Source organism: Zingiber officinale, chromosome 5A (genome assembly GCF_018446385.1).
Source record: "Zingiber officinale cultivar Zhangliang chromosome 5A, Zo_v1.1, whole genome shotgun sequence".
Taxonomy (NCBI): domain Eukaryota; kingdom Viridiplantae; phylum Streptophyta; class Magnoliopsida; order Zingiberales; family Zingiberaceae; genus Zingiber; species Zingiber officinale.
Genome location: NC_055994.1, coordinates 132,370,921 through 132,386,532, shown reverse-complemented (window position 1 = coordinate 132,386,532; position 15,612 = coordinate 132,370,921). Strand labels below are relative to the sequence as shown.

At 37.0% G+C, this 15,612-nt stretch overlaps 2 protein-coding genes across 11 annotated transcripts; both read left to right on the top strand.

Moving 5' to 3' along the window:
- The first annotated feature begins 3,433 nt into the window (after positions 1-3,433).
- On the top strand, positions 3,434-7,616 carry LOC121981882 (protein REVERSION-TO-ETHYLENE SENSITIVITY1-like). 3 transcript variants are annotated; one of them, XM_042534652.1, is made up of 3 exons: positions 3,434-3,587; positions 5,786-6,172; positions 6,982-7,616. In XM_042534652.1, the coding sequence occupies exons 2-3, from the start codon at positions 5,867-5,869 to the stop codon at positions 7,396-7,398; spliced, it is 723 nt and encodes a 240-aa protein (XP_042390586.1). In that variant the 5' UTR covers positions 3,434-3,587; positions 5,786-5,866; the 3' UTR covers positions 7,399-7,616. The 3 variants fall into 3 exon arrangements, with proteins under 3 accessions (XP_042390586.1, XP_042390587.1, XP_042390588.1); XM_042534653.1 differs by having other exon boundaries at positions 3,445-3,587; positions 5,856-6,172; XM_042534654.1 differs by having other exon boundaries at positions 3,447-3,587; positions 5,929-6,172.
- Positions 7,617-8,459: 843 nt separating this feature from the next.
- On the top strand, positions 8,460-14,089 carry LOC121981881. Of its 8 annotated transcripts, none has more exons than XM_042534648.1 (12): positions 8,460-8,632; positions 8,705-8,776; positions 8,868-8,919; positions 9,109-9,182; positions 9,275-9,405; positions 9,510-9,576; positions 9,647-9,742; positions 10,600-10,931; positions 11,020-11,326; positions 11,463-12,232; positions 13,500-13,622; positions 13,863-14,089. In XM_042534648.1, the coding sequence occupies exons 1-12, from the start codon at positions 8,608-8,610 to the stop codon at positions 13,920-13,922; spliced, it is 2,109 nt and encodes a 702-aa protein (XP_042390582.1). In that variant the 5' UTR covers positions 8,460-8,607; the 3' UTR covers positions 13,923-14,089. The 8 variants fall into 8 exon arrangements, with proteins under 8 accessions (XP_042390582.1, XP_042390584.1, XP_042390581.1 ...); XM_042534650.1 differs by having other exon boundaries at positions 8,868-9,012; XM_042534647.1 differs by having other exon boundaries at positions 8,853-8,919; positions 9,653-9,736.
- Positions 14,090-15,612: the final 1,523 nt, after the last annotated feature.

Here is a 15,612-nt window from a genome sequence, read left to right as displayed (position 1 = left end):
AAACTCTCGTGATCCAAGTGCTCTTGATCAAGGTTGTGGCAAGATTTCTCCACTAACAAGGAGGCTTGAGCTAACCGGAGTTCCAAGGATTGATCCATTGACAGATTGAGGGATCATCCACCATATGGACACGCCATGGAATAGGAGTCCTAATCTCCGAACCATGTTAAATCAATGTGTTATGTTTGATTTCTTGTTTTAGTTTAGTTTTTGTATTTATATTTCCGTTGTCCGTTAACAGTGTAGGAAGCAAACAAACACTTTAGGGTGGATTGTCTATACACCCACTCTAGCTGGGCATCAAGGTCCCAACAATTGGTATCAAAGTGTGGTCACTTTTCATTGGAATAATCGCCGGGAGGAGCAAGTGCTAGAGGAAGAAGATGGAATTGGAAGGACTATTAGGATGAGATATCTGAATTCCACCTTCATACAATCGAGAAGACTTTGAGTATTGGAGGAAGCATTTGGAGATTTAGTTCCAAATGGAATGGGACCATTGGACTGCGTTGGAAGTTCCTTTCGAAGCTCCAATGGACAAGAAGGGAAAGCGTTTGACTACAGTATTGGGCTGAGGAGCAAAGGCTATAATCGGAGGCAAGCAAGATAACAATTAGAATTGTATTGAATTTATTACCTTCTAATATTGGTTTGCGTGTAGGTGAGTACAAGTGTGCTCATGAACTATGAAGCAAAGTGATTGCTCTTCATGAAGATCCTACATAAGCACAAGAAGTGGAGGAGCCCAAAGAGAATGACTCACTGGACCAAGAGAAGGAGAAGGATCAATCGGATGTTGATATGTGTTTAATATCTGATGAGGAGGAAGAAGTGGAATTGACCACATCTTTGGAGGAGTAAGAAGTGGAATCATCCACGTCTTCGAAGGAGGAAGAAGAATCCAAGACGGATGAAGAAGAAGTCTTGGAAGTTCAACCCTCAACCTCATCTACCAGGAAGAGTGAGAAGAACTACATCAAGTACTTTAAGTGTGGAAAAATGGGGCACTCAAAGAGTAGGTGTCCTTTGTTCAAGAAGGTAAAGGAGGTAAACTCTAAACCCACTAACATTCATTTAGAATCTAATGTGGATTGTATGAAGGATGGTGCTAAGAAGAAGAAGTGACATATCATTTGCTTCATATGTGGTGAAAGGAGACATTACCACACAAAATGTCCAAGGAAGCGAGCGCTCATAAAGATAGAGCAATTGAAGCAATGGAGGAGAATGAAGCCGTGTGGATGCTCATGTCAAGGGAGAGCTCCAATGGTAGGTAGGAAGGTAATCCCTAATTTGATATTTAATTCTAATATTAATTCAAGTTTTAGGGGCATGCTTATTAGAGATAAAAATATTAGTTATTTACCCATTCATAATTATGGATTTAGGTATAATGATAGGAATAAGGTTAACAAGGTGGATAACCTTAGGAAATCATACTCTAAGGCTAGACCTAACAAAAAATAACCCACTTTACCAAAGGAGAGGAAAATGGTGAAAACCCTAGATGTTAATCTCAAGAAGGGGAGACACATGCCTAGGAAGGGTAGGTTTAGGAATGTTCATGGTGGAAAAATGGATTCCAGGGTTAGAAATCTAAAATTGAAAAATCAAACTTTGAGGGGAAAGCTTGATAGGTTTGAGAAATCCCTTGAGAGATTCAATGTTGGATCTAAGGGATTAGGTATGATGTTGGGTAGTCAAAGATCCAATAATGATAGATCCTGTTTGAGATACTGATCTTCATCAAATAAGAGTAAGGGGAAGTTACCCATGGAACACTTTGGCGGGTATGCACAGTAAATTTTCCTAAGGTCAAAAGAAGGTCACATGCAATGATTGCAAGTGCAAATGATAAGGGAGAATCCTCCAAGACTAGAGAAGAATTATATGCTAGGGTGACATATGACTATAGTAAGGAGAGTTCAAGAAATGGCAAGGGAAAGCCATTAATAGATAAGGAGAAATTAACCAAGGGCATGGTGTTTAAGGTTAAGAAGGTCAAATTTGTAGGTCAAGTGTCACTCAAGATGCACTGTTGTGGCCTCATATTTTTAGATGGGTCACCTAGAGAGATAGTTAGGATTAAGAGCTCTAGGAGGAACTCAAAGAGTCAAATTAGAACTCATGGTCAATGAATCTCAAGTGGACCATGCTTGAGATTCTAGATGGGTCATGAAATGTGTCAAAAGGTTTGAAGATGAACTTGAATATCAAATCGAAGGAATTGACACAATTGAGATGAGTTGTCATGCAAGAAATATGAAATGGAATTCATATTTTTTGAAAAATTATTTTAGATGTATAAATGTCATATAAACTAATGATAGAGATGTATTATGGATTAGTATGGCCATATATAACAAGAGAAAACAAAAATTAGGACTTTAGATCAAGATTCAATTGAATAATTTAGATAGTTTCAGATTTTGTGTCAATTTTAGGATCCATGATAGATATATTTTTTAAATATATTTTTTCTAAGTAGACAATGGTAAAATAAACCTCTCCACAAAATTTGAGATTTTTTGGAGGTCTATAGAATTTTTGGTGCATATTTGAAATTGAGTCCAAAATATAGTTTGGGCTGAAATAGTATACCAGTCAACTGATACAGTTACCAGTTAACTGGTAACACTGTTCATCGAATACAGAATAATTTTGTGAGTTTGATTTGATGAGGGTAGTTGACTGATACAGTCTTAAACTATTTTTCAGTAATATGAAATGACTAAAAAGATTATATACATGTATGCAATCATATGTGGGATTAATGCATCACGATTATGATCATTAGAGGAGGAGGTAAATCAGAGAACTACAGATAGCGAATACATGGGAGGATTTTTTTTTAATCCTCGATATTTTGCTAAGGATCGAACCTTGGCTCTATTATGTAAACTCCCATATAGTCATGTCCTGGGACGTCTATTTCGCTAATCTAACATTAAGAGAAAACACTTTTAGGACATTTGATTGAAGATTATTATTGATAATTTTAATTATCTATTAAAGATTATGTTATTTTATCGGACATTATTCTGAGAGGAAGGAAACACACCTTGAGAATAAAAACTCATTCTCAGTTTCAAAAATGTTTATATAAACATCCACTTTGATAAATAAATAAATTTAATGAATTAAACTTAAACTTCACTCAAGATTTAGTTGTAATCTAGTCTTAGTCCTAGTGATAAAGTGAGCGTAAAAAAATTAAAAAGATTCAAAGGATTAAAATGATAATTTAAAAAAAAAAGATTACTCTGAGCGAATAAATCGATAGACGGAACCCACAATTTGAACCGCTTCGTCTTTATCTTGCGACGTCAATGCCCCCACACCGTTGCCAATCAATTTCACGTGAGGCGGTCCGGTGAGACGTGGGTGCCTTCCTGCAGGTCTGCTAGAATTGCCAATATTGAGGGCCGCCATATTCGTCCAAGTTCATGCATCTCTCTAGTCAATTTTCTCCTTCCCGATTGCTTTCTCCTGCTCTGCATTTTCCTCTTCCCATATAGCAAAGGTTGCTTTTGTCACCTGTTTAATCGCTACCTGAAAGAGGAAATGTCCTCCTCAGTTCTCCAAAGGTTGGTTTTTCTCTGCCTATTGTTGCTCAACTTCTCATATTTACCGGTGCATGGAGATTGGGGAAGAGAAGCCTGTTTTAATGGGTTTTATGCTAGCATTTGACTTGGACCTACTTGTGGTTTTCCAACCATGAGTGATACTGGCTTAGTTCTTTTTTGGCCCCGGCTTATGGCTCGTGTGTGGTCTAGGGTTTGTCTCGAGGGAGTTACTTCCATAGCGCGAAGTACAATTTTCATTTCTTGCATGCATTGGAACATTGAGGACATTCTCTCAGATGTTTGTTGGCTATAAAACTCTAAGTTTGATGATGATTCTGTTAATTGAATATAGATCTTGTAGTTATGGTATGATATGACAAATGGGCTGTGTTTGGATAAAAGGGCATATTTTGGCATAAGGAACTTCATTAATCATTGTGAAGTCTTCCTCATGCCCCTTGCTATGCTCTTGGCATTTGTACACGTGAGTCATATTGATCGAGCACCTTAGTTGAGTAACCTTTTTGTCAGTCTACTGTATGCGCTACACACTTTTTGTTATAACATAAAAAAGGGCAGCCCGGTGCACGAAGCTCCCGCCATGCGGGGTCTCGGGGAAGGATCCATTGTACGCAGCCTTACCCTGCTTTTTGCAAGAGGTTGTTTCCAGGATTCGAACTCGTGATCTTTGGTCACAAAGCAACGACTTTACCGTTGCACCAAGAAAATTTGCAGTGGATGAAGTGATTGTACAGTGGCCTTTGAGGGTTATCACTAGAATTGATGTTGTGTACTTTTGAGTTTGTATTTTCCATGTATGTTAGGCCTTAGGACTTGAAACTAGCTGAGTTTTGTTCAATTGCATTCAACTGTGTTTGTTGAAAACCAATCAAGCACGAGCTATGTTGAGCTCAATCAAACTAAAAAAATCACCTGTATGCTCCTTTGTAAAGTGGTTGTCAAGCTCAAGTAGAGGTTTAGCTTATACTTAGGGCCAAGCTCATGTCCCCCGTACAAGATTGAACAAGTTCAACTGAGTTATGTAATAAAACTTAGCTTATAGAGTAGGTATTGAACATGTTATATGTAAGATTGAACTAATAAATCTAAGTTTTAAAATGACAATCTTTTTTATAAGATTAAATGACGTATAATGCTATGGTCATACTAATAAATTTGATAAAAAGTATAAATTTAATGTCTCATAACAATACTAATTAAAATTTGATATCTCCTATAAACCTTCAAGTACACATTTTCTTTGTATATTACATCATTTTGGTTGCCTTTTTAAACATATCTACGGTTAACATGAGAAAAACACCACCAATGCCAGTCCAAAGCCCAAACAAAAAAAAGTGAAGAGTTGTGTGAGGCCTTGGCTACGTATGTTACCTGGACTTGACAAATCCTGCCTGATAGTGTTGGCACAACACAAAATTGGTATGGGTATGCAGTAGTGAATAGGTACTGGGATGGGAGAAAGGCTGGTCAAATTTTTTCTTTAGCTCACCCTGAGATTTTGCAAAAAGAAACCTACGACAACGAGAGAATTAAGATACGTGACAGGAGAATATAGGATGTGAAAAGTAGTAGTGAACTGTGGTAGTGGGTACCCTCAATTGACAACAACAATACTTTTTGTTATTGTTTCATGATGTGTATGTAACATGTAGATATGCAATTTATGCATAAAACTTCAAGGCTGTATATTATTTGTACAACTACTCAAATGAGCTTAGTTCATGAACATTCATGTAAATGAACTTGAATTCATGAAGTGCTCATGAGCATTACAGTTAACAGAATTTATTTGCAGGCATTAAATGAACCAAGCTTAGTTAAGTTCATGTTAATCTATTTGTGAGCACTAGGTATGTGAATGAAGAAGAGTTATAAAGTACAATTGTTTATTCTTTTCATTTGAAGTAGTTTAAACTTTGAGAAAGTTGGGCTATTTATAATTTAATTGGGCAATGTGTATGTCAACTCTGGAAAATATTTACTGTACCGGTGTTCATGTTCTTAATTCAAAAACTTGCCCCTACAACATAAAATATCCCACACTTCTTACTACATCTTAGCCATGCTTTCTTAATTTGGATTTTATCATGTATTTTACTGGGTAGCATTTTAAGCTACAATTTATATTCTAGAATCTGTCAAACTTTGAATCATAATTGAAGGAAATTCTCATTCTTTTTTCCTCTATCATTCAGCATAATTTAATCAAATAATTGGAAGCACAATTTCATTTTTAACATGATCACAAATATACAAAAAACATAGTTGTGGCCATAATGTCGCCAAGGCTAGTTACATCGATAGAGATTGAAGCTGCTAATGCTGATGAAGATATCAGGGATACCCAGAGGTTGAATACACTATGGCCACTTGATCAAGTGGATCCTAAGAAGGCTAAGTTTCCTTGCTGCATAGTCTGGACTCCTCTTCCGATAGTTTCATGGTTGGCACCTTTTATTGGCCATGTTGGAATTGGTCGTGAAGATGGGAATGTTTTGGATTTTGCTGGTTCAAATTTTGTGAATGTGGACAATTTTGCATATGGTGCTGTTGCCAGATATCTTCAACTTGACAGGGAACAGGTAGAATTTTTTTTTTTTTCTTCTAATTTTTGTAGGATTTGGGTTCATTTGTAGTTTAGGATATCAACTCCAATGTACTCTTAAGTGTAATTGTGCTGTTTATTCTGATTTTTGCATAATCCCACCATCTGCCACTAACTTTTTGTTGAGAATCTTCATCAAAATATAACATACCTTGTTTGAGATAGTTGAAAGTGATACAAAGAAACCATAAGAACATGAATAACATTCTGAATCAATTTACATAGGGAGTACTGTCGTTTAATTTATTTAGCTTTTGAAATTCCATGCTATCAAGATATGTTTAAGTTCACTTGGCATTTGTTTTGTAAGACTCTGAGAAACAATTGGTGATACTTAAATTATTGTCTGTTTTCACTTGGAATAATGCTTCTTTTAGATAGATAGCATTATCTTGATTCTTAATGGATTTTTGCTTCATCTTGTGATCATTAGCTTCCCAACAATATGTATCATGCAAGTAACATGTTTACATACTGGCTCACCTATGCATATGGTGCTGCAAGTATGATGCTGTCTAGCCAACCGAGAAGGAGATTCCTGCTTCTCTCACATCATTTTCATGAATATCCATGCTTTTCTCAGTGTGATTTGCTCAAAATCACAAACTATCAAGTTGGTGACACAATGCCTATGCAAGTTATTTCTAAGCATTCCGCTTTTATCATGCTTTTCCATGATTTTTCAGTTTTGAGATTAATCCAGGTTTATGCAATTAGATGTTAAATGCTCAAGTAATAGTGGCATATTAGAGAAAACTAATTCTAGATTGTTGGATGTGGTGGCAGTGCTGTTTTCCACCTAATTTATCGGCACATACATGTAAGCAGCCATACAGACACGCCGAACTAGGGACTGCAATCTCATGGGACGACACGCTACAATCAAATATGCAGCACTTCCAGCACAAATACTATAACCTCTTCACCTGCAACTGTCATGTCTTTGTTGCTGCCTGCCTGAATCAGCTGGCATATCGTGGTTCTGTGCACTGGAACATGTTAAACGTGGCTGCTCTCATCCTCTGGAAAGGGCAGTGGGTGGATGGCATGTCAGTCTTCAGATCATTTTCCCCCTTCACAGCAGTGCTCTTCGTGGGGATCTTGGTGGCCGGCTGGCCGTTCCTGATTGGAATGGCAGCATTTTCTTCTCTCCTGATCGGGTGGTTCATTGTCTGGACTTACTGCATTAAGATTTCAGATTGATGTCGGTCGGCCTTTTGGGTAGGGCCATGGAGCTTCTTTTGCCTTAGACGATAAACAGTCTGTAAAAGCTAAAATTTGCTTGTTGCTGCACTTCTTTGAAATAAGTGACAGTGCCAAACTCAGCTGCGATCTTGGGAGCAGCCTGAGCTATCGTTCGAGTCGACGAGCTAAAACCCTTCTTTTTTCTCTTTCAGATCAATGCCAAAATAGTTTTTATACATAGACGTGTTTGCCTATGCATGAAAGAGGTGCCATCTTCTCAAGCACTCGTGGGATGTATCAGATGCAAGGGGAAGTTGATTTTACCCCTAGACCTCTGCTATTGTCATTAAACTAACAATAGCAATACTAACGGTAATAGATAGGATTTTATTTCTTCCATTTCCAACCTTATTTATTTTATCATCCCATGGTATACAATTTTCGTCCTCGTCCTGTACCTATCTATCGGAAGATTGAATATTCATCCTAATACTTATCAAAAAATCGAATATCTATATTTTTTTTTATTCTATCTAACTATTATCATTCAATATAAGCATTTTAAAAAGATGTAACATCAAGATTCAAGTGTAATTAAAAAATAATTTAATTTTTAATATATATAAAAATAAGTTAATATAATATTCCGATTGGATTTAGGTATGCTTCTATCAAAACTGGGTATCGATGTGCTTCTAACAAAAATATCTCTATATTCGAATTTAAAATTTTTCATATCTGATTAATTAATTATTTAATAGGATTAAAAAATCTCTTCGTATCCTGCTCTATTTGGGTCGGGTATTAAATTTTTTATTGAGTTGGTAGAAAATTGTCATCTTTAAATAACAAAAAAAAAAGGTAAACTAACAAAAACAAATTATAGTGAGTATTTCGCAAAAAATGAAAATTTAGAAGGTAAAATGAAAATAAACTAGCAAAGTCGAGCAGCATGGCTTGATACAGTTGGATCTGGTATCATGGCAATATTGGACGGTTGAGATGGCTTCATGCTTCCTAATCATCCGGAACATCAAGCCAACCATTTAGCCACTCGTGTCGTCCTCGAGCTTGCACGCGGCCACACTCTCAGGGGCCCGCTGTTCCCTCCCTCCCATCGGCCTCTACGGGCTCAGCCACAGACGATGTGTTCCATATCCATCGGCCAGCCACTAGGACGGAGGCGGAGGAGGAGCCAGTTCAGCGCATCCCTACAACGAGTTGGCGATGCCAGGAACCATCCAAGTCTCAGGTAGCTCTTCCTCCCAAGAAATCCGATCTCTTATCGTGCCATTTGCACCTCAGTATCTTACTCAAATTGCAGTTCTCGAGTTGGTGGAACCCCCTTCCTCTACTTCGCCGACGGCGAAGACGAAGTCTTCTTTCTCTTTGAAAGGTATGTTAGTTCCTCTTCCCTTTTGGGTTTCTTTTTGTATGCTACCTTCGTATCCCTTTTCGTCTTTCGCGCTCAGGCGCTTTCGCTGCAGTTACCTTGGGGAAGAGAGAATATCAAACAATGGGCAGCGGGGAAGTCTCACTGTGAGCATTCCTTTTGAAAGTCTCTTTTCTCTTCTTCACTTGAATGCTTAATTAACAATGCCCTCTTTATCCGCTGTCAACATTTCTTGATCGGTGCGCTTGGTAGTGTCCTTTGATGAGTTATTTTCTTTGTGTTAATAAAAACAATCGAAAACCTTAGATACTTATCCTATTTGATCCCGCGTGCAGCCCTGTTGTTTCTCTGAGAGAGAATCTAGTAGTCATGCTGTACGGTTCAGATGGGAAGTTGATTTCTCGAACAGGTGAAATTCATTGATGTATTTGATTTCTGACTACCAACTTGATGACTGTATCCTACTAAATGCTAACCAGAAGTTTTTATGCCACTTGGAAGAATTCAAGACCATCTCAGTGGTTGAAAAGGGGAGATTAGACAGTTCTTTTCCTCTTGAAGATGGTTGCATTGTCAATGTGACACTGAGATTCTTACTTAGCAAAGAGGAACAGTTAAGGGTCCATGAACTAGTACGATAATCCCAAGCCTTTCCATTGTTCGCTTTTATGATACTTAATCTTTTTGAGGAATATTCTGATGCTTCTTCTGAAACTCGTTTATCATGTTTCTTAAGAGAAATTCTAAACTCAGAAGGAAGCACCCGGAGTTGCATGATGAAGACATTGAGAAAAATGTTCATGGTAATGCTGTTATTCTTTCTGTGAATATTCACTGGATTGCGTTAGATCTTTTCTTTGTTTGGTTTACAAGCTGCAGGAGAGAAAGCTAAGATTACATGGACAGCTAATAATGTAGAACTTAAGGAGGAGAGACATGAGTTTAGTCAGTCAATGCATGCAGGTCAAGTTATGTATCCAGTCTGCATTCAATCAAAATTTTCTTTTTGAACCACCTTGATTTTATTGCTCTACAATAGATTCGGCAACTTAAGGTAAAAACAATCTTGAATCAACTAGTTGCCATTCTAGCTATATTAGCTAGAGGATTTGCAAAATGGTTATCATCCCTATTTATATATTTCCATTTAGTGCCATTAAGGTAAAAACAATCTTGAATTAGATTTCATACAATCCCTGGACATGTCTCCATTCTGTTCAGGATTTCAATAAGAGTGAGTGGTGCAATATACTTTCAACAAATTTTGATCTCTATTTTGAGGAAAAATATACTTGAAGTGCAGCCCAATATTCAGCAATAGGTGGATTTGACACTATTCCAGTGAATGTGCCTGCTGCAGTCCTTATCCCATTCAAATAACAGAGAAGACTAAAAATCCAACATTTGGATATATTTGAACAACCCCTCAGGTTCACAGAAAAGTTTCAAATTAGCATGATTGCTATAGTTGAATTTGCAGTGGAGGTTGAAAGTAATCCCTTTAGGGCAAGAGAGGTCATCTTTGGCAGTTGCTGCAATTCCATACCAAAGGACAAGTGGGATATGGTGCTTGTTGAATAACCATTCATTCATATTGATCCAAATAAATCAAGTTTTACTGATTAGAGCTAGGGATGCATCGTTGATTTTTCCTCAAAATGTTGGATTTCACAAACCATTTACCTAGACACCGACTAATCAAGACCTGGAATTTGTGTTATATATATATATATAAAGAAGTCCCATAACAAGGTCGCAATATGACATTTAAAAGAAATAAACGCTGATAGTAATTGTCTCACAGAAATGTGTAATTCTCATTGCAGACGGTCAATCAAGCACCACATCGTCTGCAGATGCTAAAAAATACTCCCAGGGCTCGCTTAGAACTAACAGCTATGAACAAAATGGAGTAGATGAAGGACAAATGACAGAGTTAGCCAAAGGAAGTGTTAAAGAAAGAGACATTTTCCAAAAAGAGAGTTCAGATCTTCAAAGGGAGCATGAAACAATCTCAACATCAACAATTGCTGCCAAGGAAACCACTACCTTCCGTCATAAACTGGAAGATCAAAGAAGTGGCAAAAGCTCATTGTCGAGAAGCCCAATAAGCAACGTGAGGACAATGATTAGTGTTTTTGAAAGTAATCCATCTGAGGTACTTGTAGTTTTACGTTTGATCTGTTGGACCTGTATCCATGAAAATGTCTTGAAACTTTAATTCTTTCAAACTGTTTGCGCTGTAGGGACTGCAGCATAATGTTAGTTCTAACATGTCACTCGTTAGCAAGAATCAGCAGGGAGGCTCTTTGAAGAGAATCTCATCCGAAGAAAGTATTGAGAAAAAATTCATTTCTCAAACAATGGCAAAATCATTTTCTGCAGAGATGCTTTCTGATATTGACTTGCAAAATGACCAAAGGTTTGGCAGACCACATCTCTTGAAGAAACAAGAAGAAAAACAGCACATCGATAAAGCTACCAAGCTGGACGCTGTGGCAGAGAAAACCTATTTTTCAGACTTCGATCAAAAGGTCAAGAATATAGGATCAGGTAAGCTCAATGCTATTGATGTAAAAAAATGCAAAAGCACATATGCAGATTCCCTACATATTCCAACATCCAAGCTTTTAAAAGAAAGTTAAGTCTAAAACTATTTTGAATAAAACCATCTTGTATGAATTTGCAGAGATTGTGAAAGGTAGGGCAGATGCTTACTTTTTCAAGGCAAGAAAAGATTCTTCTGTAGCATTCCAACCCAACGTTTCTGGTGCTAGTGCTGGAATGAAATCTGATATTCTGCAGAAGGATGCCAATGATTTGGATTCAGATAACTCATACACTACAGATTATTATCTCCCTTTTGATGACAAAGAGACACTTCATTCAAATGTTAGAACAAAGCCTTTTAGATCTGAAACTATTAAGGAGAGAAAATACAGTGTTTCCACTGAGTTTAAGTTAAATCATAACTTTGGTAAGAATCCAGCCTTTGAAAATTCTGATGATATGCTCCTGAGGGTATATCAAGAAGATGTTGGAAAATCCAGGATCACTGAGAATGTTGGAAATGATGTCAATCTAGTTATGCATGGAACTGAAAATCAAAATAAAAGTCATGGCTTTTTGAAGGGAAGTGAGCAGTCAAGAAGTACATTCAATCAGCCTTTTAATATTGATAATCCTTGTAGTACAAAGACAGACCAGGAATTTTTCTACTGTAGATTCTGCAGTGGCAATTGTAGCGAGCAAGTAGCTTCTTGGACTTTATCTGAATCAAGAGAACTCCTATATACTCGAACTGAACGATATGTGTTCGATACATTTGGCATATGGGTTCCACGGAATTTATGCATTACCACAGGGAGTAAACAACTGAGGACTCTCCTTGAAAGTTGCAAGATTTGTCATGGTTCATTGTCCATGGAGGAAAAGATAAGAGCAGAAGCCCATGGAAAGGTTCGGGCTCCTAATCTCTTACCTCTGCCTTCTTTTGTATTAATTAATTAGCATGCTGGTAAACTTTGGGCTTTCATAATGTAATACTAATTAAGGCACCTTCTATCCTTTGGTTATGCTTCAACAAACAATGACAGAGAACACACCCACCTTTGGTCCAGTTGTTTTTTAACCAACACGCCATGAGTCAATTCGCCTAATATGCACTACTAAGCAAATTTCTACAGACTTAAGTTGTGATATCTTTTCCTTTTGAAAAAAAAATCTAACCAAGCTGGAGAAATCTTTCTAGGTTAAGTTGGCAAATCTTTAAACTCAAAACAATATGTGAAGGTGCTAGTCTAGATGTTCTTTACTAACACACTTATGCACACATGGATTGCTTGGAATTATATGTAAATGCAATAAGACTTAAAAGTTGAAAAGTTCAATATGATTCTTGTTAATAAATGACATTAACATGATCTAATAACTTTAAAATACATAAACAATTTTAATTTTTGCTAGTTATAAAGATATGAAAATGTAGGTTTAACTTCAGAGAATTTGAACTGAATAATTTAAAATGTAGTAAGAATTACCTGTAATATCTGCTTCAACAGTTCGAACTTGGACCCAAATACCCAATTAAAAATCTAAAAGATTGATTTTATCCATGTAGGCAGTAGGCATTCAAAACAATGTTTTGCACACATGCAATATACGGCACACCATCATTTTAACAGAGACGAGACAATTAGTTGCATGATAAACTTTAACCCGAAACTTAAACATTAAGCTATATTATAACAACAACCAAGTCTTATCCCACTAGGTGGGTCGGTTAATATTAAGCTATATTAGATAAAAAATGAAATATCACAGCAACAACTGACAGATTAATGCAACTATTCCCCTCTTGGTTTGACATCACTGACAGCCATCCATGTGGCTATTATCGGCCTTGCAGGTAAGATTGTGGAAACTACGTATAGCCTACCCATATGCTAGCCACAATTATAAATGCTTACCATATGCAGCCAGAGCTACATATACACTCCCACTTTCACGTAAGTGGTGGTACTGAGTGTCTTCTCTCTGGTGGCATTCATCTGCAACTAACATTCCCCACCAACCTATTTTTTGGGATATATTTCTCTTTTGCTTCTTTTTTTTTCCTATCCTAATCACTGACTTCAGAACTAACTGGCAATTTGTAAATGCTGGATTTCAAGCAACAGGTATCCTGTGAAAGAATGACTTATTTTGATATGGTAAAACATTGTAGGCAAAGTTATCAAATGATCCATCTGTCACAGCGATGCTGAGTGAGCATATCTGTTATAGCCTGCCAAAATTGGGCCCTGAAGACGTTGGCGCTTCAAATTTAAACGGAAGACTGCTTGCCCAGGTATCTTAAACACCCTCACAGGGAGTTCTAACTAAATTTAATTATCGATCTTGATCAAATGCAAAGGGTTTTCATTTGACTTATTCCGGCACAACAAAAAGGTAGGGAAAGAAAAAGAAATTTCAAGAATGTAGTTTCCAAATAAGACAAACATCATATTTGTGATTCAACATTTTTTTAATAAAAAAAATGACTCTTTACTTGTCCTCGTTTTTTTGTTGTTGTTACCTTCTTTTACAGGGAGTACGAGTCATTATTGTGATCATTGCCTGTGGGACACTTCTGCTTGGAACCCGATAGAGCAAATATGAGGTCCTAAACTACTACTACAAAAGATTAACTAACTTAGAATACTGCAACTGTCTTTCTTTTTTCTTTGTATAATAATTATTATATACATTAATTTGTCACTTGTTAAATATATAATTATAAATTTTTGTGTAATGATTTATATTACGTTTTGTTAAGTTTGGATTACATGTAAGGAAGGTCTTAGCTTTATTAATTAGTGAACACTGACCGCAAATCTATGTCATTAAATGTTTCTTTTATTTTTTAATTGGAAACGAAGTGATGAATGTTATGCATGGGTCGCCTTGAATGGCACATCAACACACTTATCCTTCAACTTGGAAAGAGGAAGAACTCCTCAGTGGATCCATTTTTGGACAAACATAGTATCTATCAAATCTGACAAAAAGGTTCTTTGTGTAGTCCAGTGAAAGTTGTCTTTTTTTTTCTTCTTCTTCTTTTAAATCTAATATAATTGATCCCGTCTGAAATTTAAGAGGGAACCACCAATGAGGATGTTAGTGACGGTCGGAGGTATCTGGTCTTTGCAGTGAGTAGGGTTAAAATGGATGCCAAAGCTAACATTGGTGTAGTCATTTCGACACTTAAGTCAGTTTCGATGATTGAAAAGAAAGGGGAGGAAAAATATTATCTTGTTAGAAAAAAGTAACTAAATTTGTGTGTATATCTGTGTTTGTGAGGGCGGGCTCTCTTTTATACTTGTACCCTAGCAGAGAAAGCGGAACTCACGTTCTCTACTTTCCCACGTTCGGGTTGAGGGGAGTGATCCACTCACACGTTCTCCATGTTCTTGGCCACATTGTGCCTACATAGGCGCTGAGTGACAAGGGTCTTGGAGCCAAGAGTTGGGTGTTGAGTGGCGTCGGTCCCATAGTAGATAGTTGAGTGGTGTTGCTCTCGAAGTTGGGCGCCGAGTGGCGTTGGTCCAGGAGTTGGGTGTCAATGTAAGGATCTAGCACACTAAACACAAGAAACCGCAATGGAAAAACAAACTAGATCCTCTCCAGAAGATCCATGCGAAGGAAAATCATATACTAAGTTTAATCAGAGATATTATACCTTTGTTGCGTGTCCTTCGCTATCTCGGTAGCAACTTTTCTTTAAATGCAGATCTTGCCTCTATGGAATCCACACGAACATGTTTCGTCCGTCGGGCGAACACGGCTTTGGAGAAGAACCACCTTCTTGTACTAGCAAGCAAGAGTGGGTCAGCCATCAGGAAGGATTAACCAAGAGGAAGAAGAGGAGGAAGAGGGAGAAGAAGACAAAAATGAACATCCTTGTTCACATGGCCAAAAATCAATAGAATTTGTATTTTGTATTCATCCAAGGAATACCAAAAGTCATGTGTCTTTTGATCTTCCTTCATGAATTGATCTTAATCATCTTTCATGAAGAGTCTTATGTCTTTTGATCTTCCTTCATGAATTAATCTTAATCATCTTTTATGAAGAACCTTTTGGTCTTCCTCTATTACTTGATGAATTCGAGTTCACTCAATGAGTCTAACTCATTGACCCTCATCAATCTAAATTGACTTCATGAGTCTAATTCGAATTGGACTAAATCTAACAATTGGATCGAATTGTGTCTAACTCAATGAGTATAATTTAGGTTAGACTTAATCCAATGACCTATCATATGAACTCATGTTTTTTTTTATCTTTTTATCTTCCTC